The sequence below is a fragment of the Sinohyriopsis cumingii genome, chromosome 17 (assembly GCF_028554795.1).
Source record: "Sinohyriopsis cumingii isolate HCF-2022 chromosome 17, ASM2855479v2, whole genome shotgun sequence".
Classification (NCBI taxonomy): domain Eukaryota; kingdom Metazoa; phylum Mollusca; class Bivalvia; order Unionida; family Unionidae; genus Sinohyriopsis; species Sinohyriopsis cumingii.
The window spans coordinates 9969249-9996491 of record NC_142977.1 but is presented as its reverse complement, the minus strand read 5'-3'; the positions used below and the strand labels follow the sequence as shown (position 1 = coordinate 9996491).

The following is a 27243-nucleotide window of genomic DNA, read 5'->3' as shown; positions in this document are numbered from 1 at the left end:
GGCAGGGGATTTAAGGATTTTAACGACTATGTTATGCGCAGGGGAATTAAGTCTGTCATGAGCAGGAGAATTCGGGAATTTACCGACTCTATTATGCGCAGAGGAATTAAGGATTTTACCGACTATGTTATGCACAGGGGAATTAAAGATTTTACCGACTCTGTTATGGACAGGTGAATTAAGAATTGTATCGACTCTGTTCTGCGCAGGGGAATTAAGGATTTTACCGACTCTGTTATGCACAGGGGAATTAAAGATTTTACCGACTCTGTTAATGACGGGGGAATTAAGGGTTTTACCAACTCTGTTATGCACAGGGGAACTAAGGAATGTACCAACTCTGTTATGGGCAAGATAATTAAGGAATTTACCATCGTATGATTAAAACTTCTTGTGTGCAAATAAAGTCAGTCACAGAGTGAATTCTGATAAAGTGTTATTTGCTACTCCGTATGAATAAATGTTCTTACCTAATTAGAAGAAGAAGAAAAAAACGTTAAAAATGTTTTATTTGGATATAATCCATAATGATTCGACAATTTTATATTGAAGTAATAACGCTCAGAACTCCAGTGACGAAATGTATTATATACTATATATGTACAATTCTAAATATAACTCGAGATTCGTTTAGCAAAAAAAATTGTTTTCAAATGAATTTCGTTCGCTTTTGAAGACATGGCGGCGTAAATTATGTATTTAAATTTTTTATATTTCAAAAATGATATAATTTATTTTTAAAAAATTATGATGGTTATCATTACACATCCACTGAGTTTTATAAATGCATACTCCATCACTATAGAAGCCGTTCATCGTCTAAAGGAAAAGATATGGATATTAAAAGGGTTTCTGTATTGAACAGCGTTGATCTGAAAAGGTGAAACACTCACAATTAGTTTTTACGCCATCAGTAAGTTCTATCTTGCCTCCAAATTCATAGTATTTGTTTTTTTTTCTCCCGGGATGAAACACGGTTTCACTTACACTGGCACTTCAGGAGAGTTTATACTACAGGCGACTTGAAGATTCTAGGTGACAGACTTAAATCTATATTTACAGTTCAATGTTCCCGCCATGTACTTCACTGGACCATTTAAAAATTGCTAGGAATAATAGGACAATGTACCCCAACACGATGTCACCAAAGTGATTTGGCTCAAATCATCGCATTGCGGTCAAGCATTAAAGTGACGCAGAACGTAATTTATAGGGAACATTCCCATGATGCATTTCCATGTTAGATAAGGTCCATTGTCGACTTTTGACTCTTCAGCAGCAGTTGATAGTCCGTGCCGCTTCTGACTCACTTGTGAGACAGAACCGGCACCTATAATCTGCTTTCAGCTACTCAACAGAATTGGTGTCTTTCTTGTAACACTCTCTGTCGCAACGGCAACTTTTGATCCACATATATTTGAACAACTGCCTGCTCCCACCACTGCACTCAAATTCAACTTGGCGTGTGAAAGTCTTTCGTGGGTAGCAGCAATGCCCCTTTTTACAGTTGGTACAAAATTTCAGCCGGTATTCCTTCACACTGCGGCAATCCTGGTAGAAAATCCTCTGCTTTGAGTCTGTCTTCGTCGTGGGTGTGCACTTTGTCCTACCCTAAAATACGTCAGACAAATACGTAATCTATTTTCTACATATAACAATTCAAAGTATGTAACTTCCTTCTATAAAATGAGAAATAAGCAAATATATGATACAAATTAGATGCAACCATTTTACTTACAGCTAATGAATATATATATATATATATATATATATATATATATATATATATATATATATATATATATATATATATATATATATATATATATTACTGTACTGCTGACCAATACTGAAGTTACTTCAGAACGCTGTCAGAAAAACAACTCTTTTTTAAGCTATATTTGGTGAAGAACAGAAAACGTATGCGATGGCCTTCCATCTGGAATCCGCTGTCCGTCTGTCCATCCGTTAGCGCACGTTTGTTAACGAAACTACTCCAAAACTACTAAGAGAACTGCCCTGAAACTTTACATGTTAATCCATGGGAACAATTGGTCGTGAGTGAAAATGGTTTTCTTCGGACATCCATCTTGTGGTCATTACCGATACTCCAGCACCAATGGTCACATCGACTAGGAGGTTTTGAAAAAATAATTGGCATAATGTCCGTTTGGGTCGAATTAAAAATAGTGCATATTTGGTATCCAATATGGCCGCTATGGCAGCCATCTTGATGATGCAATTATTATTATTTGTCCTGATCAGATCGCAGAGTAACATAGATGTTTTACTAAACAGCTTGGTATGGTAGGAAGTTGGTACCAAATGAAGATCACGCCCTCTGCAATGTGACCATCATGAAAATCTAGCTATCGCTACTTCTTCCTAATCAATGCACCGCTACGGTGGCCTAGTGGTTAGAGCGTCCGCCTCGGATGCGGTAGGTCGTGGGTTCGATCCCTGGCCGAGTCATACCAAAGACTTACAAAAATGGTTCTAACAGCTGCCTCGCTTGGCGCTCAGCATTAAGAGGTTAGTGTTAGGACTGGTCGGCCCGGTGTCAGGATAATGTGACTGGGTGGGACATCATGCTACATGTCTGCGACATGATGCCCCAGTGCTAGACATCACTATAAACTGCCACATTGCAGACATCGTAGCGATATGACTGAAAAATTGTTAAAGCTACGTTAAAAATCAAAATCACATCACACATCCTAATCAATGTGTAGTTGCTGTAAATAAAACAGTGCTGATCAGATCTCCAGCAGCCACAGTCTTTCATTTTACTTATCCTGAATGGGGGATGTTTCTATCGACATTTCCACAGCTTGACCTCCATCTTGAAATTATGAGTCTCTACTACTCCTGAACGAGCAGACGTACCTACATTTCCGGAACAGATCGTCATAGCCACATGTGAATTATTTTTGTAAAAACTTTGTATGATAGTCTTTTTGGTCCTGAATAGTGACAATCAGACTTCCAAAACTGCTGCCAAGGCGGAGAACTTGATTTTTTTTAATACTCCTTTCAAGTGGATGTAGCATCAACGCGGGGTTTTCACCATATCACGTTCTTAGGTGTACTTGGGTAAGATCTGACAACAACACTTTGCGTAGGTGTTTGAAATTGTACTTAATTGACCTTGGGGTCAAGTCACCAAGGTCGTTGCATACGATTTTGTACTTCATCAAGCTTATGAGGGTTATGAACACAGAGACTTGTATGTATGCAATTTTGACCACACTGTGTACTTATTATTAATAACAAACAGTAGATAGACAACGCTCTGACATTGATTTGAAGGTCACTGGTCTTGATTCGGGGTTTTTAGCTCTACTAAATTGTGTGCACAGAAATGAAGATAAATTATTATCCAACCCAGGATTACCCTGCATGATGCCACATCAAACAGTTTTGCCAAAGAGCCATTTTCATTATATATTTAGTCAAACTTAGCAGGTGGGTATATACTGAAAGTGTCTGAGCGAAGTTCAACGACATTCGATCTGTGGATATCAGGTTCAAGGTCAAATGCCATAATACATAACATTTTGCTGCACTTATATGTATCATGTAAATATGATTATTCAGACAATAAAGAAGATACCGATCTTACCGAACTGGAGTTTCTCAAACATATCAAACATGGTTTCAAGACTCGGCAGTTAACAAGAAGAAAAGAACGGGAGAAACGGACTTAGCGGGGGTTCCTGGAATTCGTTTTGACCAGTAGAGCGCCAGTCCTTTATATGGACCCTCGTTGTGATATTCTTGCAGGTATCAACTATTTTATTATAGTGATAACGTAAGAGATGCGATCGTTTCTCAATAATGTGAAAGACTGAGTCGCAAAACATAGCGATTTCAAGCAAGGAAATTTTTGCGCCCAACCTGTCGTGCTTCTCAATTTTGCCTGGCAAACGGCTTATTTTTCAAAAGAATTTTTAAATAAAAAACTTGCTACTATTTTCATTATCGATTTTCCTTACTACGAGCCGCGCACATGTTACAAAATGTTTGCTTTGTTTTCAGTGGGCTAAATACTCAATTCTTTTCCCCCATCTGAACGGAATAGAAATGAAGAGAATGATACAGATATTAAAAGTAATGTAATCCGCAGTTAATGTAATCCACAATTAATGTAATCCACAATAATAATAAACCTTACCAATGTATTCACGACACCTCCGCAAGTGCGCAGGAAACAAAGACGAGTTTCCACCACTTGTCTGCAATTAGTCTTGGAGAACTTAACTGATATTCCTACGCCACATGTGACACTACACGGGCTCCATTCGGAACTGTTCGTCCAACAGTCAGTTACGGTGTTTTGCAAACTGTAGCTCGCCAGTTGACCTACAAAGATAATTTTAAAAAATTGTTTAAAAAATAATAATCTATTTATCTATCAGTTTGTCCGCCCATCAGCCTGTGTATTTCCTCATCATATCATGTGTTCCCCATCATGTATGTATGTATGTATGTATGTATGTATGTATGTATGAGGGTTATGGGAGCTGTTTTCCGTAAATCAAGGTTCATCAGTACCTTGTCCCCATCAATTGTTCTGGATATTCTCTAGCACAGAACTATAATGTTCAACTTTTCGAACACCATCTATTCAAGTGACAGAAACTGTCTTTCATTTACTAACATCACTGTTAATGCAAATAAGCTAAAAAGAAAAGCTATAAAAAAAATCTTGAATCAACGGGTAATTGGCGATTCTGCCGTTGATAATTGCAGCTGTCAGACTGCGAGAATCAGCGTGCGTTATCACCATATTTTCATAACTGATTTGTAAATACGCACCTAAATACACTTAATTTATACAAATTACGCCAATGACACATTGCACTTATGTTTGAAACATGAGAATTCAATATAAATCGTGATCAACAAAACCATTTTGACGATTCCTAAGATTTAATTGGAGTGATTATTCAATACATTTCATCCACATGGAGCTGTAGCCATTCTCTGCAGTTTAATCAATACGTCAGATCAAGTTACAAGTCCAATCCAGAGAAAAACGGATGGATATTTTGTAATAAATTGTCGATTCGTGATAATATTGCAAATCCAACAATTGCTGACAAACTAGATTAATAAGAGAACACGTGACTTGGCGTGATAGAATATCATTTTTAATTTTGGGATCCAAATTTGCATGAAAATGTTCCACAAGCCGATGTCTACTTACAGCGCCATTTTCTAATTATTCCAAAAATTTGTTTTATTTTTCATGAAAATCAGTTGAAAGTATTTGTAGCAACGGTGTGTTATATGCTGAGACTCGCGCAAGAAATTCGAAACGTTATTTGAATTAGTTTTGCACTGCCAGAAAATCCGCAGTAGTTACAGGCAAGTTGACGGTCTTACGACATTATGTCAATCTATGTAATAAAATACGTTATTTTGGTCTGTTACATAATGCCTATAATTTTCACAGAAATTCATTCACCAAGAACTTACCTGACTTGATAATGTAAGATATAAACAAATGTTACAAATGTTAAGAAACCAATGGACATTACAGCTGAATGGACTCGCAGACAAACAGCTGTTTACAATGATAATTGTCTGCTGAAACTCTTTGAAAATCTTTGAAATTTTAAAATCCCTGTAATAGGCGAGAAAACCGTATATATATATATATATATATATATATATATATATATATATATATATATATATATATATATATATATATATATATATTGTGAGGGTGCAAATATCTGTCTATATATTAAGAGCGCATTAACTTGGGGCCAGAAAACAATTAGCTTTATGGGGACAGGCGCTTGTTAAATCGCTATGCTGCAGTGATTTATAGTGTCTGTGGCGCCTAGTTATAAAAGGCGGTAAAAAAAATATTTAACCCTGATTGGTTATGCTAAAAAAAAGGAGCATGTTTCCCACACGAAATTCCTTGGGCTTTAAATATTGCCCCCTTTTAAAAATTAGTCAGTCTACAAGTTTCCTGCAAGAGTGAAACTATAATGGACTCAAGACTGAATTTGGAAGAAATTCTCTCGTAAAACATTGGTCAAAGGGACCGGATGTCTGAAAAAGTCAAAGGACACAATTTTGGAAGTAGAAGCGAACAAAGCTTGAAAGCACAAGAGGGAACAGCACCACGACGTGTCCACTGAAGTATATATTTACCTATCCACCTACCCACACAAAGTTTGAGGGCCGAAGAGAGGCGAGACAGTAGGGAGGTCGGAAAAGGGAAAATACGAAAGGACCTAGAGGAACCACCATCTTGAAGAGGGAGTGGACTAGAAGAAGCAGGTTATGAAGTTGTACAAGGCAATGACTTCGATCGTTCACTCGATTATATGATGAACTAATTCTATCATTTAAAACAGATCGGCTATTTATCTAAATATATTTGTGTTTGAAATTCAGTGAAAGATTTATTCCAAAAAAAGTGTTTCTTCCTGATGTAATGTATTATCACAGTTGTTTATGTAATTGATTGTCACAGTTGTTTATGTAATGTATTATCACAGTTGTTTATGTAATTGATTACATTTTTGTTTCTCCATGTACGGGGGCTCGTGCCATTCTGTTTTATATATCTGCTTAGATCTTTATTTATTCCATCTATAATTTCACACCTTATTTTAATATTTACTCTATCCGGGCAACAATACTAAGGGCGATCACCCTCTAGATAGCGATAGCCAAATAAAGCGGACACCTTGTAAGAAGGTACAACCTCATAATGCCACACCACCAGTAGCAACCCCAACATATATATATATATATATATATATATATATATATATATATAGAGAGAGAGAGAGAGAGAGAGAGAGAGAGAGAGAGAGAGAGAAAGAAAGAATATATGTACAGTATGTACGCAGTACCAATGATATATCACGAGATTATAAATATTTCATTCAAAAGGAAACGAGTGGTACATGATTGATACAGCGTACATACTATGCATGTATTTTATTTATAACACATACAAATACATATATTTGTACTTTGAACAGAGCTTAAGACTGACTACATGCAAACTGTGTATTGACCGAGTGAATGAATTCCTCACATCCCGAGTGTGTCCGCTGCAAAATGTAGTTCTGTGCCTTTTGTTGCTATGTACAATCACCTTTGCATATTGATAAGGTGATTGTTTTCATTTTTGAGTCTCTATTTTTATTCATGTTGATTAAATGACACGCTAATGATATAAACATGAAATATAGTTTTCATAAAGTTGATCTAAGTCGTTATTCTGCTTTAATAACAGTACTACCGACCATACGGTCGTCTTTTTATACATTTTTGCCCGTATCTTGCAACGATGGTCCAGAAAGAGAGAGAGCGGGCGGCCTTTCGACATTTTCATATTTAATTAATATTAATCGATTTTCGGAACAGTAGGTTTAAGAGACAACAGCAACAGCAAAACATTAAATATATCACAGTATGTGTCCCACGTAACTGAGAAATATTTACCGTATAATATCGACAGAGTTTGCAACTTTGTATCATTGATGATATAAACACTGTAGAGAAATCCCAAGGAAAGTGCACACATACCGTTACGACGAGCCATATTCTTGTTGATTACTTGGTGTAAGTTCAATTTCTAGGTTTTAATCCAACCTACATTCTTATTTTGTCTCACTCCAGATTTTTAAGTATTTGTCCCTTATGCATGAGAGAGGAGGAATGAACGGAAAGAACAAAGGATTGCGATACAGTTGTGTACCATATTAAATTCGTTGAGAAAACGGGGATTACTTTTTATCATGTGTCATCACTAACCGGTAATGAGTGGTCAGCAGACAGCTGCAGGGGTGCCGTTGCAAAAATGCTTATATAAGCATATTATTGCGCCATGAGTGGATCACAGTTTGATATACCAATATATTTGGTATATCAAATTGCTTTATATCAACACTTTAAAAGCCGAGTTATTTTTAATGTATGTGGTTTACACACACACACACACACACACACACACACAATATGCTCCGGGCAACTGTGTATTGACCGAGTGAATGAAGGAACTCACATCCCTGCGAGCGTGTCTGCTACAAAATGCCGCCTTTCCTTGTTGTTCACAATCACATATACAAACTGACAAGTTCATTGTTTCTTTTTGAGTTCCTATTTTTATTCACATTTATTAACTCATTATAAGAAACACTCATGATTTAAACATGAAATAGAGCTGCACGTCAGCACAACGTAATTGAAGTGATGTATGATGTATGTATATAAGGTTTAATTGCACGTCAGCACAACGTAATTGAAGTGATGTATAATGTATGTATATAGGGTTGAATTGCACGTCAGCACAACGTAATTGAAGGGATGTATGATGTATGTATATGAGGTTGAATTGCACGTCAGCACAACGTAATTCAAGTGATGTATGATGTATGTATATAAGGTTGAATTGCACGTCAGCACAACGTAATTCAAGTGATGTATGATGTATGTATATAAGGTTTAATTGCACGTCAGCACAACGTAATTCAAGTGATGTATGATGTATGTATATAAGGTTTAATTGCACGTCAGCACAACGTAATTCAAGTGATGTATGATGTATGTATATAGGGTTTAATTGCACGTCAGCACAACGTAATTGAAGTGATGTATGATGTATGTATATAGGGTTTAATTGCACGTCAGCACAACGTAATTGAAGTGATGTATGATGTATGTATATAGGGTTTAATTGCACGTCAGCACAACGTAATTGAAGTGATGTATGATGTATGTATATAAGGTTTAATTGCACGTCAGCACAACGTAATTGAAGTGATGTATGATGCATGTATATAGGGTTGAATTGCACGTCAGCACAACGTAATTCAAGTGATGTATGATGTATGTATATGAGGTTGAATTGCACGTCAGCACAACGAAATTCAAGTGATGTATGATGTATGTATATAAGGTTGAATTGCACGTCAGCACAACGTAATTCAAGTGATGTATGATGTATGTATATAAGGTTTAATTGCACGTCAGCACAACGTAATTCAAGTGATGTATGATGTATGTATATAAGGTTTAATTGCACGTCAGCACAACGTAATTCAAGTGATGTATGATGTATGTATATAAGGTTTAATTGCACGTCAGCACAACGTAATTCAAGTGATGTATGATGTATGTATATAAGGTTTAATTGCACGTCAGCACAACATAATTCAAGCGATGTATGATGTATGATGTATGTATATAGGGTTTAATTGCACGTCAGCACAACGTAATTCAAGCGATGTATGATGTATGTATATAAGGTTTAATTGCACGTCAGCACAACGTAATTGAAGTGATGTATGATGTATGTATATAGGGTTTAATTGCACGTCAGCACAACGTAATTGAAGTGATGTATGATGTATGTATATAAGGTTTAATTGCACGTCAGCACAACGTAATTCAAGTGATGTATGATGTATGTATATAACGTTTAATTGCACGTCAGCACAATCATTGCATTTATTTGCCGATTAAAATTCTAGTTTCAAGAATGAAAAGGTACAAAATTGACAAACGTTTTAGAGCGATCAATCATTCCATATAAACCTAAGCATACAACCCTACACTATAAGAGATTAAAGAAAAAGTTATTACACTTCTTTGAAATGTATATAAAATAAAATATAAATTTACAAATTAGAAAATCTTTTACATAGACGGTCAAAATTGTTTTTGTTTTTATATAAGCCGCATTCCTTTAAAGAGTTTAAGATGTTTTCTCTGATACACCACCAGAATGAGTTAACATAAGCAGACCTTCTTTCTCAAAGTGTGGAAGTTGATACTAAGGACACAATTCCATTGTCAGTGGACACTGGACATTTATTCAATCTGGTCTGAGTTTACCCTTCAAGAGGAGGCATACATAGAATAGGTATGTGTGTCTTACCTGGGAGCAGCATAATACCACGTGATCAATATTGACCTCAACTTTATCCTTTCAGTTTTTAGACAGAAAACGCCAGTTTTAGAATGTCCTTGAGTGCTTCTGAACCAGCTCAACCAAAATGGGATATTTATTAACAGTGTCTTAACTTTCATGACCCTGCCATCATTGGTCTCGCTTATTAAGAAAATCGAAAGAAAAGAAGAAAAGATTATTTCGTACCAATTTGTCTCGACTTTGCACCATAGTCCGAGACCCTGTCTACTAGGTGCCTTGGACTTTTTCCGGAATCTTGTCTAGGTTTCGTTGTTTCGCACGTCCATTCTTTGCAGCACTGGCCCATAACTGGAATAAGTTTGGGCCTTGGGCAGTGTGCGCTGGATGGAGGACGCTCCTCTTGGGGACACAAACTCACACAACCATAGTTTCCGTTCTGGCAAGAACACATCCGGGAACAATCTGGCTGAAACTTCTGACCGTCGTCGTACATGATGCCGTTGACTATGCAAGGTTTTGGTTCATATGCTGTAAGTAGAGCATCGTACGGATTATAAACATGAATGCAGTGTTATAAAGGATTAGTATAGGATTATTATAATCGTTGTAAGATGTTTTCGAAATAGAATATTATCCCATAAAGTTAACTCCATTAATACAAACTAGACCAATCCGTACATGAAACAAACAGTCAGATACACTATCGATACCTGAAAGAAAAATCACCTTCAAGTGGGGTTTTCTCTTTTTCTATTATTATCACAACGAAAAAATCACCTACATGTGGGTTTTTCTCTTCTTCTATTATTATCACAATAACATTAACCGAAATGGATTGGGCGAGAGTTTTCTTTTACTAGCATCAACAATTAAGCACAAAGTTCTGTCCCTGAAGAAGACGGTAGTTTTCTTTTATGACTTCTCAAACAATAAACTAAAACGTATTCCTAAGAATGGAACATATTAATTGCATTCGCCCTATAATTATTTCCCAATTCTAGCACTCCCGCATGCCCTTACCTCTGCAGATTCCATTCTGCATTCGTGTTATATCATCAAAGTCACAGTACAGCCCTTTGTCCATGTCACACTTATGTTTTACGTTACATATGTCACCGTGCTGCCTGGCACACATGTAACAGCAGTTACAACCATCTCTCACCAATGATACACCCTCGGCACATTGTAACTCCTTGACGTGGCACTGACATGGGTACTTACAGACTGGGCTCACCTGTGAACAAAATGAACCAATAAAATTGTTGAAGAAAAGGACCTGAAAAGTACTATTATCTGGTATTTTGCACACTTAAAGTTTCAGCTTTGCTTTCCTAAGTCATCGAGCTTTTGTGCTTTTGTGTTCTATTGTCACATTTCGAGTGTTTTCTTGTTCGTTACATCCATTAAGATAAGTAAACATTGCCAAATATTGGCACTGATTTATCCAAAACTCTGGTTAATAAAACTGGCACGCTTTTGTGGGGATTCATGAGCTAAATTTGCCAAAACAAACAATCAACAAGCTCTAGAAATGTCTGGACCCAAAGAAGTGTGTGTGTGTGTGTGTGTGTGTGTGTGTGTAAAGCACAAATTAGACATGATTTGACGGTATCTCAATATCCCGTTAAATATTAGCTTACAAGGAACGGAGTTATAATTAGACAAATCATGCAAACGCCATAATTCTAATCGTATGCTAATTAACCTTATCCAATTTCCTAAATTTCACGCAAATGTCGAGTTTGACTTAAGTACTCATATCTTCCTGGGAAGGGTCCCTTAATCTGAGGGCACAAAATTCAAATGCATTGAATATGTCCATGTGTCCATGTACCGGTTTATATCCTTTATATATCTCTGCAGAAATTTTCTCAACTTGTGAAGTCTTCTGTTGGCGGAAAATTCCGTTCGCTTGGTAATTATCAAAAGATATGAAACTGATTGACGTGAGTTTATCCGTGTAGCCTGTACCTGAGAATGAAACAGTTGTGTTCGGTAAGTGTAATCATTAGAAGAGAGAGAGAGAGAGAGAGAGAGAGAGAGAGAGAGATGGATGTTGGAATAAGCCCTGCATGAAGGCACTACTAAATTCTGTACAAATGTTGTCTACTGTATGCACAGACGTATTTAGATTGAGACTTTCTCGTTATTTTAACCCATCGAGAAAACAAGATTCGAATGACTGGTAGTTATTTGATATTGATTGAAATTAGACCGACAAGACTTTGTAATAAGTGTTTTATTTATTACACAAAGATTTCAATTAACAGGAAAACCATGATACATTCTTAGCCAAGAAAGCAATATTGGCTTAATAGTACACATGATAATAACATTTTCTCGATGAAGGAGCTAGAAAGTCGCTTGCAAAGACGTTTGTATCGGCAACAAGGTCATGTCTGTGGAAGAATATTTTCTTTGTCATGTTGGGTACTATAAAAATAGTGACTGACGGAAATGACTATTGTATATTAAGGTTTGAGGGAAATGACTATGGTGTATATACATGGCTGAGGGAAATTACTACGATGATTTCTTACACTTTGGAAACGATGCAAACAGTTTTTAATGTTTGCAAAATTTCAAAAAGTTCAAAATTTGTCGATTTTGTTTCTTTTCTGAAAGATCACCCATCACAGTCCTTCCAAGGCTTGGTCAATTTAACCAAGCTCACGTTCTTAGGTAGTTGTCACTATCGACGATGTGAACCATAACTAGCCACTGGTCACTTATTGCCACCTGCTGTAATTAACGCTTATTATATGTACACATCAGGAGACGAAGGTGTCTGAAAGTAACCTAAAGGGCCACCCTGAATACACTTATCTGGTAACATTACAAAACCAATAATCATTTACCCATGTCTCGAGTCCGTGCGTAATTTGAGAGCAGACAAGTTTATACATTCAAATACAACGAAACTTGTAATAGAACATGGCAGTTTATTAATCTCTGCCAGTAAATCATTGTATTTGTTTTACTGATACAAGAATGTCGCAACAGTTTAGGACCAGACCTTTAGACACACCAATATTTGCTGAGTTGTTTTACTGGAAATATGTAAGGTAACCAGTGTTCAGCAGACACCAACTTATTCCACTGCAATACACGTTTAGTTTACTTCGGTACCAACAGGTAGCTACAGAAAGTCGAATTAGTTCCGCTGAAGTGCACACTTCATACCGGCGTATGGATTTTCTGGTACTAAGCGAATTAAAACGTTGACGTGATTGATTTCTCAGGCCCAAAGCCGATTAAATGTAATTTCCCTCCCAGTGATGTTGACAGAGAAGATCTTGTCACTAGGAGATCAACGACAACCATTGTCCTATAGTGACAATTACATGTCCTCCCCATGAAAGTCTCTTATCGGCATTATCACGATTCGAGCTGGATTGGTCATTTTAATTACTGGGGCTCATGAAAAGGGATGGGTCGAGGAAATTGCTAACTATTTTATATATTTTGGGAATTCCAATTAAGGCTCTATATGCCATTCACATATATACTAATTCATACAGAACATTACATTAGTGCATTCCATTCCGTATTCATTAAGGAGGATGTGAATCGAACGTGTTGCGAATGAACCTTGATGTGCAACATGGAAATCAAACAAGTTTCTTGCTTTTTATATGGATTGTAAAACGTATAATTATATCATCATATAACAGGGGTAGGCAACCTATTTTAAATTGCGTACCACTTTTTTCCGGATTAATTACAAAATGAACGAGCGCGTGCCACCATTAAGAGAGCAACACTGTAAAAATCGAGACTTTTGGCTGCCTTCTAGTGCCACACAAAACCTCTTGCCATGGATTGCCGACCCCTGTCATATAACAAAAGACACCTATATTTCGTTCAGTTGATTTAATTTAACTCGCAGGAACCCCTACACATAACACTTATTTTCAAGAGTCGTCATAAATGCCACAGAATGCTAAATATAATGCATTTTAAATAACCTCAGACTGATTTCTTGCGCTTTTTCATTGGTCAAAGTGATCTGTATAAAGACATAGCATGCCATTTAATCAGGAAACAACATTAGCTTAGTGTCACATGACATCGCTAATAGCGTCATGAAGTCGCCCAACTTTCCATGGCCATACTGTCAAATGAAAATGATAGGAACTACATTTCCAAAAATGTCATTAAGGTTCTCGGTGGGGTAATCCTTGTATAGTTTCTTGATACACCTGTGTGCTATGTCAAACCTGCTTTCTTTTAACTTCTAACCTTCTGCCCCTCCCCCCTTCTGCCCTGGTTGAATAAAAAATTAACATGCAACAAGAAATGAAAAATCCAGCAGCTACCAGTCAGAGTGAAATATCTATCCATCCGCAAGCCATTCCAGGAACAGATTTCGATATAGTCTGTCTTTGCACTAGTAATGGTGACACTTGCAGTATTTGCTTGCAAGAAAATATAAGTTGTCCTTGAAACCATGCAGAAGAATGTTTGCTGACATAGGTATCAGCTGCATACTGTTTATGGAGGTTCTTTCATATACTGGGGTCATTTTATAATCAATACCAATTATAACACCAGTATGTCACAAACAGTTTCACCTGCTCCAAAGAAAAGGGGAACTATATATGATAGTGACACAGATTTCTAATTATCCATGATTAATCCAAAACATGGTCAATCGTTTTGCATTTTACTCTTCGTCTAGAGCTGCGTAACCGTATCATGGGATTTCAAAGAACATTCCCAAATTAGAAGTGACGAAAGTTAAAAGTTGTGCTTTTTAAAAATGAATTATTGTTACGTTCATAAGACATCAATTTATTACAGGTGATAATACCTCCATACTATCACTAATTACGTTGTTGTTACTTTCATGCGCGTAAAACGTTTGTAATTCGGATTGCCAGGTCACGTAATAGTCCTCATCAACATATTCGTATTAATGCGCCGTGTTTATATTTAGCTTGAGACCTCTTCGTGCAATACTTAGAACACGTAACAATTCTAACTTTTAAATTGATGTTGATCTTGTTGTTGTTGTGTGAGTTGGGGGATATAAGTGGCAGATATAGCTGGATTCTACGGAGATGAGTATTAAGATTTTGATGAAAGGATTTAAGAAAGATTAATCTATTAATAAATGTGACGATTAATGGAACCTAATGAACATTGCATGTATTGACTGTGCTAAGCTATATTACAACAATTAAGGGTTCTTTTTAATTGTAAGGGAAATAGGAGACAACGAAATTCCAGTCTAGGCATTACTTTATTTGTCTCCCCGCTCGAATGATCCTCCCAAGGGACAAATAATGTAACCAAACATTTTGGGATTTACAGCCGAGCGTGGAGACAATATTAATGTAACCCCTCGACTTGGATCTCCCTGTATCGAACTGATTGTTTTCTTTTTCATATTTATCTTATTTTCAAAAACAGCAGATAATTAAAACAATTAAAGTTAAATAAATTAGACGTGAGTAAGCCCTCAGAAAAAGCATCAACCACTACAATAAATTGTTGTTTTATTTCCCATTGCGGATAAAATATATGGCATGCAAAAGGGCTCATATTGTTAAAATTCCTTGTGATACAAGCACAAAGGGCAAGACAAGGACTGTTGGCATAAAAACGGACCGTTAACAACGCATCCACAAAGGGTATGAAAGGGACCGTTAACAATGCACTCACAAAGGGCACGAAAGGGACCGGTAATAATACACTCACAAAGGGCACGAAAGGAACCGTTAATTATGCACTCACAAAGGGCATGATTGGGACTGTTAACAACGCATCCATAAAGAACATGAAAGGAACAACGCATCCATAAAGGGAAAAAAGGACCAAATGCATTGAAGATTAATACAAAAATAACAACTCTCTCTCTCTCTCTCTCTCTCTCTCTCTCTTCACAATGATTTCATATCTTTCGACTTGTCCAGTTTTATTAAACATTTAGAAAAATAAATCACCGTCCAATGTTTCGGTCTGACATGGTCCTTTTCAAGGAAATTATCCGTTTTTACTTACAATGTGCATCTTTCTGTGAGGTACTATTTTTTAAAACTCTTTTCAAAAATCTTTGGTAAGCAACCCTTTTTTGCACCATCATCAATATAAGGAAACACAAATATGCAACAATGGAAGAAAATAGGCAATTCATTTCATATTTCTTTTTTTAAGGGATCAATATTCGTCTGCCTATCCTATATTTTCCTTTCTGGACACTTTACCTCTGTTAGACAAAGCTACGCACACCGTACCTCTCTTAAACAATGAAAATATCCTATCACCTTCCCACTGTTAGAAAATTAGAAGATGCGGACACGTTATCTGTCTTAGACAATGAGAACATGCCGACAATTTGCCTCTGTTAGACAATGAGAAGATGCAGACACTTTACCTCTGTTAGACAAAAAAAGGCTGCAAACACCTCATCTGCCTTAGACAATGAGAACATGCTGACAATTTGCCTCAGTTAGGCAAAAAAGAGGCTGCGAGCACCGAAGCTCTCTTAGACAATGAGAAAATCGTGTCACCTTCCCTCTGCTATAAAATCAGAAGACGCAGACACCGTACTAGACAATGAAATTATGGGGACACTTTACCTCATTTTGGCAATGAGAACATGCCGACAATTCACTTCTGTTAGACAACGAGATCATGCTAGCGCCTAGAGAAAAGCACGTTTTCTCATAAAACTTCCATAGGTTTGCTATGAATAATAGACCAGTTTTATGTTTTTCGTAGCTAGACTCAACCGTAAACTAACAAAACGGACATTTTCATCACGTGTAGTCTGATAAAGGCAAAATGAACATCAGCTATTTGATATTCTTTGAATACAGTTGTCAGACAATTAATTACCTTTAAAAAACTTTCACCTGTTAGATAAGCACACGTATGCAATACTTTGAGGCTGGATCAAATTTCACCAAAACTAATTTCACGACAGTTAGGTCAGCTAATTTAATAAAGATTATCGGCACACTGCCGTAGTATACATAAACTACTGTCAAAATAACAGAACCTGCGTGGGAGGGGGGGGGAGGGTATAGTCATTAGTTATCTCCTACCCAAAAAAATCTAGTTTATTGTTAAAGTACGCCGACATGAATTAAAATTTATTGCAAGTAATTATTACAATTTCAGAATTCCTCTGGATGTGAGTGATAATAATGACTAATGGCTTCAAATCGTATATATGACTGAGATTTTATTTCCTCTGTACTGCGATTACATTCAGCTATTTTCATTCTTACAGGACATTAATAGGGTCGTTCAAGTGATATTAACCAATATACATCACACCAAGCATGGAATATTTACGAAGACACGACGATTATCATAAGACCTCCACTTTAAGATTATATTTCCGCCATTAGTTTATTAAAACCATGTATAGGACAGAAAGCACGGGAAATCCCAGAATATATTTTAACTTCAAAACAAAACATTTCATTAAGAACATCCAGCAATTTAGATATACGTTCTCGGTACACCATATATTTAATATATTTGATATGAAATACCGTATAATTAATATATTTGATATAAAATACAGTATATTTCATATATGTAATATAACATATTTGATATGAAATACCATATATTTAATATATTTGATACGAAATACCATATATTTAATATATTTGATATGAAATACCATATATTTAATATATTTGATATGAAATACCATATATTTGATATATTTTTGATATGAAATACCGCATAATATATGTAATATAACATATTTATAACATATTTGATATGAAATACCGTATAATTAATATATATAACATAACATATTTGATATGAAATACCGTATAATTAATATATGTAATATAACATATTTGATATGAAATACCATATAAATTAATATATGTAATATAACATATTTGATAGGAAATAATATCATTAACACACAATAAATATGAACTTATGATATACAAATAGATATAAATCATACAAGGAAATGGATTTCCCGGCATTCAAAGCATGCATGTACGTAAGCATATATATATGTATGAATATAGCGTAAAATTAATCGAGTATAAGAAAAACATGTAGATAATGGAATTAGTTAAAACACACACACAGACACACACACACACACACACAGTTATTTATATTTAATTTGCATTGTTCGTTATATTTTATTCATTATATGCTATACATTATTGTATTTTTGACTTTACCATGTCCAAAAATCTAACTCATTTTCTACCGGACCTGAATTATTGGTTCTGGTTTTATAAACATGTTTATCTCAGTCTGAGTCCAGAATATTGGACATTATCCATGAAATGCCGGCTCAGTCTGTTGCTTACCACATTTAATATTCTAATTTTAGTAACAGAGCATCTAATTATAACAAAGATTTTATCTAGTAAGCATTTGGAGCCTTCCTGAATGAGCTTTTTCATTATGTAATAGTTTTGTTTAGAAAATGTTAATTGTGACCTGAGGTCAAGTAGATAGCTTTGTTTTTCTAGAAATTATTCATTCATACTATAAGGTGTGAACAGAATATGTAGGATCATTGTTGTGTCCAGTATTTCATTTGGGCTGGTATTTATTTATTCAAATCATTTAATTCAAGTTATTCTTCTCTGGAAATACAAAGTGCTGAAAAATAACATTCTTGGAAATAGAGATTTGGATTTATAGTGAAATATAAATATGGATATAATCTTGGATTTTATTGTTGTGGTTCAACAAAAGACAGTTGGCATATCACTACAAAAACAGGCCACCACATGCACATCAACACTCCCAGCGTTGGATTATAAATTTTGGAATACCAATACAGTTTATTAAGAACTTTAACCATTAGGACTTGTGTAAGAATTACAGGATTATTTGGAATTTAATTCGCAATACCGAAAGCTCATTTTTACATTTTTCATTTTGTATTAATGGGAAATAAAGTATTTGTTGAATTTTTTTAAAAAAACTGGTAGGTCAGGATAAATGGTATCCGATCAGTCTTTTCCTTTTCTCCATATTGTAGTAGGTCATTGCCCTTTGGGTTGCCTCCGCTGTCAGGCCTGTGTCGTAGCTTAGATTAATCAAATTTTCAGATGACTTTACGAACACCTAATCTCTGTTGGAAAACGAGAAGAAACGGACATTTTACCTCCGTTAGACAGTGAGATGAAGCGGACATTTTACCTCCGTTAGACAATGAGATAAAGCGGACATTTTACCTCCGTTAGACAATGAGATGACGCGGAAACTGTATCGCCGTTAGGCAATGAGGATATGCGGACGTTTTCGTCTGTTAGACAATGAGGATATGAGGATATTTTACGCCTGTTAAGCAATGAGGATATGCAGACATTTTACATCTGTTAGACAATGAGGATATAAAGACGTTTTACGTCTGTTAGACAATGAGAAGATTCGGACATTTTCGTCTGTTAGACAATGAGGAGATGCGGACATTTTATCTCTATTAGACACCGAGAAGATGCGGACATTTTCGTCTGTTAGACGATGAGGGTATGCGGACATTTTACGTCTGTTAGACAATGAGGATATGCGGACATTTTACTTCTGTCAGACAAAGAGGATATTTGTACATTTTCGTCTGTTAGTCGATGATGGGATGCGGATATTTTGTCTCTTATTAGACAATGAGAAGATGGGGGACATTTTATCTCTATTAAATAATGAGAAGAAGCGAGCGCCTAGAAAAAAAAAACAAAAAAAAAACAACAAAAAAATCATTATATCATCAAGTTTCCATTGTCTAGACGTCAGTAATAGACGCTTTTTTCATATCGAGACTCAACCTTAAATTAGTATAACGGACTTCGTCATAGTCCAATGCAGCACGTTATCCGTGCAAGGTAACGTGTTTTAGGTCAAGGTAAAATTAACCGCCGCTGTTTGATCTTCTTGGAATCCGCTTATCAAACAATTAATTACTTTGAAATAGATTTCACCTGTTCAGTAACACGTATCTGCAATATAGTGAGGATGGATTGAGTTTCACCAAAAACTCGGTTCACTGTAGTTGTCAAATACTACATAATTGAATCAAACTGATAGGTACACTGCCGTATTATACGTTATTGAAGTACGGTCAAAATAATTGAACCCGCGGTCTTTTTATTTTTTTTGGGGGGGGGGGGAATTATAATTAGTTATCTCCCCCTCCCCCAAAATCTATTTTATTGTTAAAGTAAGACGACACAACGTAAAACATATCACAATTAATTTCTAAAAGTTGAGAATTCCTTCTGGATTTTAGTGATAATTACGCAAACTTTCTTTATAGGTATACAGGGCCAACAAGAGGGGAGGGGGCAACGAGTGAAATATCCTCGAAGCCGGGGCACATAAGGGGGCCCGGGCCGAACAACACTTTTTGAATTTTATGAGAGAAAAATTGTGTTTGAACAAGAACTAGGAGAGACCCGGGTGTTTCTTACCCCAGGGCCATTGATCGCTCTCTACGGTCTTGCCGGGTATAGGTTCGTATATATGTCTGAGAGATATATATTTCATCTGTACGGAGATCACATTAAGCTATGTTCATTATTACATGACAGCAATAGGGTCATTCAAGTGACATTATTGAATACACATCACACTAAGCATGGACTATTTATAAAGACACAGTGATTGTCATTAGACCTCCACTTTAATATTATATTTCCCGCCTCAAGTTTATTAAAAACGTATCTAGTATGCTACAATATATAATCTTCAAAACAATATTTTTTATTAAGAACATCTATCAATTTTGATATAAGTGCGTGTCACACCATACAATTAATATGTAGCAATGTTTATTTGAAGTAAGATAATTACACAATGGGAATATGAAGCGATGATATACACGAATTAGATGTTATGATTAAATTTTTTAGGAATTATTATTATATGCAATTTTTACACATATAATTCAAATGTGTATTATATTTTGTCTTTTTGTGTTCTAAGTTATCGAATTCTTTTATCAGAAATATTGTGCAAGTTGAGCCAGGAAAAGCTCTGCTTTATCAACAAGTTTTTCTTGGTTGGCATTTATCAGTCGCGTCATGATGAAGTGCTATTACAGCCAATTTTCTGTGACGACGTGTGTAAATCTAAAGAGCAGATATTGGAAAGGTTGTGAACTATGAAGATAAAAGGGATCCGAAAATTCCCAGGCAGGCGAACATATTTGGAAAACAAAGATAATATATTATATTTCATAAATTTTCGTAAAACTCCGGAACATGGACCTTATAATTTTTCTTAACGATGAAACATAGGTAAAGTTAATCACTCGAGGTCATATCCTTTCTTGAATTATTATTCTCCGCTTGCAACGTTATTAAGAATTTATACGTATTTGTAAAATCATAATATTGACTATTGTTAAAACGAGTTCGCTACCAACCTCACGCTCAGTAAAAATTAATTTAGAAATTAAATATTTTTAAAGTTACGGAGCATAATATTTTGGTTTTCTAAATCAAACATTCAGTAAAATACTTTTCTGCAAAATGATTGTTGTATTTGTCTGAAAGATTGAACTTTAAGTACTTTGGTTATCTTTAATTTAATCTATATGTATTATTTACATTATATACTAAAATACAGAAATTCCAGAATCGTGTGATAAGATAAACTTGAAGGAATTCTTAGATTTGTGTGATTACTTGTGTGATTATTGGAATTCGGCGCTATGGAAATATTCCTAGCCCGAAATAATCAGCCAATTATTAGGACCAAACGTCACGGAGTGAAGTGTTAGTGAGTTTCCATGATGCCATGGTTTACTAGTAGTGAATTCCGGCCAAAACCGAATGAATGTCCCTGCCGTAAGATAATCGATATTAAAATCTAGTGGTGTACATTGGTGTTGTGACTGCAATGGTAGTTTTTACGGTAGGAAACCGGTAAATTACACAAGGGAATAAATAAGAAGGGACTTGGCAGATACCGTTTATGTTGCCATGTGGGCAAATGTGGTGCAGTTATATTGGCGAAATGTGCCTGGAAAGCATACATGAAGAGAATTTTTATGATCAATCATCATAAAACAATAATGTGCTGAAATTACCGACCAAAATCATTTCGTTAAGGGGAAATTCAATTCATAACATATATAAATCATATAAGCACATGAATATATGTATGTATGTATGTGTGTGTGTGTTCGTGCGTGCGTGTGTATGTATGTATATATGTACATTATGTACTTTCTCATCGTTATATGTTAACAATCCTGAATATCAGCTACCACTGCAATCATAATAAGTTCTTAAATTGTTGTTTTCATGATACAAACATGTGAGCCTATTTATTACAACCCTTACTCTCTAAAGACACCTTGTAAAAACAGCACATAAATCAAATGCCCTCAAATCGAGTTTGCAAGCCGACTGACTGGGCTTTAATGCGTATGTACATATGCTTCCTATGAGCTGCGATTGGTCAGGTAGTGTGACCGATACGTTTTGCATAATTGCGATCCTTCCTTTGCTTGCTTCCGATAAGCTGTCCTATTTCGAGTCTCATCCCTTTCTCCGCGTGAAAATCACGTGCTTGAGAGTGCTCTATATATAACGAATGACATTCAGTTACTTGGATGGTGTCAATGTCATGTAATAAGATGCCGATGGTATGTCAACAATTATGAATACTCATGCTGGACTATAAATACATTTATAATGTGTAGCTCATAAAATACAAAATAAACAATACATAAGATAAATAACCGATGTCGTCGGTCGTACGGAGACAAAGAAATCCCAGGATCGGGTTACATTAGGCCATACATGTCTTTTTACACGGCAAGGCAAGACAAATTTGTTTACCCCTCCAGTGGGTTTTATTTGTCTCGTTTTCATTCTGACCGTATGGAATAATATGTGGAAAGACTAAACACTATGAGGAGCCGCAGTAGCTCAGTGGTTTGCGAACCCAACTCGAAATCAAAACCATGCGTGTTCGAATCTTGTCAAGACCAGACCAGGTGGACCGACATGTCATGTCAATGGGCAAGACATTCTGCTCCTATCGCATTGGTACGATATAACCTTCCATGTATTGGTGTGCCGCTAAACACCAATTATTCAATCACTCTATATTACACTAATCATCAATTAAGCAATCGCTCGATTGTACACCAATAAAATAATTACTCAGTCTTACACACTGAGATAATGTGTCACTGAAAACCAATTAAGTAATCATCCAAATTTACATAGAGAAATACAGAAATATATTTCTAAAAAATGCAGTTGACAGATTCTGTTGTACATTTGCAGATTTTTAAAAGCAGTTTGGTCACTAATAATTTTGTTCTACTTTTTGCCTGACTTCCAAAGTGCATTTTGTTGATATTGTTGGCATATCCAAACTCTTTGTTGTGCTATATGCCGACGACTTGTCTTTGTTGCTGGACCACATATAGAAATGCATCGCATGCTTAATTCACATAAATCTATGTGTAATAAGTAGGGATGAATGTAATAAATAGGTGTAATAAGTAGGGATGAATGTAATAAATAGGTGTAATAACTAGGGATGAATGTAATAAATAGGCGTAATAAGTAGGGATGACTAATAAATAGGTGTAATACGTAGGGATGAATGTAATAAATAGGTGTAATAACTAGGGATGAATGTAATAAATAGGTGTACTAAGTAGGGACGAATGTAATAAATAGGTGTAATAAGTAGCGATGAATGTAATAAATAGGTGTAATAAGTAGGGATGAATGAAATAAATAGGTATGATAAGTAGCGATGAATGTAATAAATAGGTGTAATAAGTAGGGATGAATATAATAAATAGGTGTAATAAGTAGGGATGAATGTAATAAATAGGTGTAATAAATAGAGATGAATGTCAGTTTGGACAAAACCGATGCTGTTATTTTCTACGAGAAACACCAATAACGGTTATTTTGGGAATTGCAGATTTAATGTGGCTTTCATATTATAAATACATAGGGGTGGTAATGTCGTCACGTGGTATATGGCATAAATACCAGAAGGTCCTATCTGAACAACATCTAAAGTATTGTTCTTGGTCTATAGCAAGTTCCTTAGGTTTCAAAAACTGTAGATACGCTTCTCGCACCCTTAGGGACTGAAAGACGGGGTATAGTAAAGAGTCTAATTATGAAAGAGTACATACAAAGTACTATATATATATATATATATATATATATATATATATATATATATATATATATATATATATATATATATATATATATATATATATATATATATATATTGTCACAGGCCAAGGGTTCTTACTTGACCGAGCAGTTGTCAAAGCCTGGCGCGATTCTCGCTAGAAGTCATAAGTTATCATAACTTACATATCTACTACATACAGTTTTCATATGAGTGAATTATGGAGCAACAGTCTTAAATCAATCTGCAATATGAAGCCAGTAATCTGCCGGCCGAAAATGCTTTAAATGGCAGATAGGATACTTCCTAGAATCTGCCATAAGATCGAACTACAATTGTCTTAGTCATCTAACTGTAAAGTATGGTCTGCAAATATAAACCGTAAACTCATTTCATACGGTTTTGTGCAAGTGTAAAATATGGTCTGCAAAAATCAAACATATACACATTTCATACGGTTTAGTGCAAGCGTAAAGTATGGTCTGCAAAAATCAAACATATACACATTTCAAATGGTTTTATACCAGCTTGTAATGTATGGGCCCATGCAATCGAACACATATTTATTTTTTATCATGTTGTAGAGGCTTATCCTAATGAATCAAAACATAGTCATTTAATATAGTTCTGTACAAACTTGTTAAGTAGGTACTAATGAAATGAGCCATGTACTCAGTTCATATGATGTTGAACAGGCTTGTAAAGTATAAACTAATTAAATCAAACATATACTCATTTCATAGGATGGTGTACAGGCTTGTAAAGTATAAACTAATTAAATCAAACACATGCTTAGTTCATATGATGTTGTACAGGCTTGCAAAGTATAAACTAATTAAATCAAACACATACTTAGTTCATAGGATGGTGTACAGGCTTGTAAAGTATCAACTAATGAAATCAAACATATACTCATTTCATACGGTTTATACAGGCTTGATAAAATAACCAAGGTGTCGACGATGAATTAATATTTCAGGCAACTCTGTATTGATATTGACATACAAACCTACATACGCTAAATTTAATGAATTGGATTGATTCAGAGTTTAAAAATGGATTAGGTTATACTAGTGAATTAGTTAAATGTAAGGATCATTATGGGTAGACATGATAATATGGGTAGATATGATAACATGGATAGATACGATACTATGGGTAGATACGATAATATGGGTAGATACCATAATATGGGTAGATACGATAATATGGGTAGATACGATGATATGGGTAGATACGATAATATGGGTAGATATGATAACATGGGTAGATACGATACTATGGGTAGATACGATAATATGGGTAGATACGATAATATAGGTAGATATGATAATATGGGTAGATACGATAATATGGGTAGACATGATAATATGGGTAGATACGATAATATGGGTAGACATGATAATATGGGTAGATACGATAATATGGGTAGATATGATAACATGGGTAGATACGATAATATGGGTAGATACGATAATATGGGTAGATACGATACTATGGGTAGATACGATAATATGGGTAGATATGATAATATGGGTAGATACGATAATATTGGTAGATACGATACTATGGGTAGATACGATAATATGGGTAGATACGATAATATGGGTAGACATGATAATATGGGCAGACATGATAATATGGGTAGATATGATAATATGGGTAGACATGATAATATAGGTAGATACGATAATATGGGTAGATACGATAATATAGGTAGACATGATAATATGGGTAGATATGATAATATGGGTAGATACCATAATATGGGTAGATACGATACTATGGGTAGATACGATAATATGGGTAGATACGATAATATGGGTAGATACGATAACATGGGTAGATACGATACTATTGGTAGATACGATAATATGGGTAGATATGATAATATGGATAGATACGATAATATGGGTAGACATGATAATATGGGTAGATACGATAATATGGGTAGATACGATAATATGGGTAGATATGATAACATGGGTAGATACGATACTATGGGTAGATACGATAATATGGGTAGATACGATAATATGGGTAGATACCATAATATGGGTAGATACGATAATATGGGTAGATACCATAATATGGGTAGATACGATCGTGCTCCTTATCCTGAAAGAACATGTTCTTCTTGAAGTGATATTGAGACGGTATACCATTCTGCAATCGAATCTGGGGCTTTTGAATTTCCTCGTAAAATGTATTTACCTAAATAGATTTAAGCAATCCATTCAGAAGAGACCTGTCTAAAACTTTTCAAAGTATATGTAAATTGACAGTGAAGTATGTATGTAAATTTTATTATACACGCTGAAACACAAGAATCTTGTAATGTACGTTCTACTGAATAACAAAAATATAGTCCTTTATTTGGTTATGTATACAGTTTTGCATCTCACTCACGTTCTTATTATTTGTTTTCATTCCTGTTGATATGTAATTCGAGCCATTTGTTTACATTACCACAGCATATATTCTATCATTTCTTCATTAAGTTAACTGTACCTATTGTAGTTTTCAATTATTCAGTCAATCATACATTTAGTATCGCTCATTCATTTATTCAATCATACCTATAGTTTAACTCAATTATTTAGTAAATCATACCCATGGCACCACTCAGTTATTTAGTCAAATTTTGCCTATGGTTTCACTCATGTATTCAGTCATTCATAAATATAGTATCACTCAATTATTTAGTCAATCATACATAAAGTATCACTCAATTATTCATACTTATAGTATCATTCATTTATTCAGTCAATCACACTTATAATACCACTCAATTATTCAGTCATTCATACCTATAGTATCACTCAATTATTTAGTCAATCATACCTATAGTTCATAACGCGATGAAGAGCGTATTAGGCTAACTAGCATCCTTGTACAGCAAACAGTTTTCGTTTACCTCTACAGGCTCAATACTCGGTTAGAAGAAACCTGGTTTGTACGGACATTATTACACGCAAGTTTCTCGTTGTGAAAAATATTTGGTCTGTACAGACTAAATAACAGACGAATTACTCGTTGTGTAAAACATGCATATGTTTATATATTGATTAAATAGTATCTATTTCTTAAACGAAATCCTAATGAATAATAAAAAGTCCCGATAAAGAACAGAAAAGTAATGATGACATATAATTAATGATCATAGGGTTGGTGTCACATCAGATAAACTTACTACTGACCAA

At 35.1% G+C, this 27243-nt stretch overlaps 1 protein-coding gene across 1 annotated transcript in view; it reads right to left on the bottom strand.

The window, feature by feature from the left end:
* Nucleotides 1-492: 492 nt before the first annotated feature.
* Nucleotides 493-27243, bottom strand: part of LOC149777729 (CCN family member 1-like) — a 51228-nt gene continuing 24477 nt past the window's right edge. Inside the window, exons 2-5 of the mRNA XM_089938776.1 lie at nt 10934-11147; nt 10139-10441; nt 4175-4362; nt 493-1611 (exon numbers count right to left, since the gene is read on the bottom strand). Coding sequence (XP_089794902.1) covers nt 1348-1611; nt 4175-4362; nt 10139-10441; nt 10934-11147 — 969 coding nt within the window. The 3' untranslated portion in view covers nt 493-1347. The remainder of the gene's footprint in view (nt 1612-4174; nt 4363-10138; nt 10442-10933; nt 11148-27243) is intronic.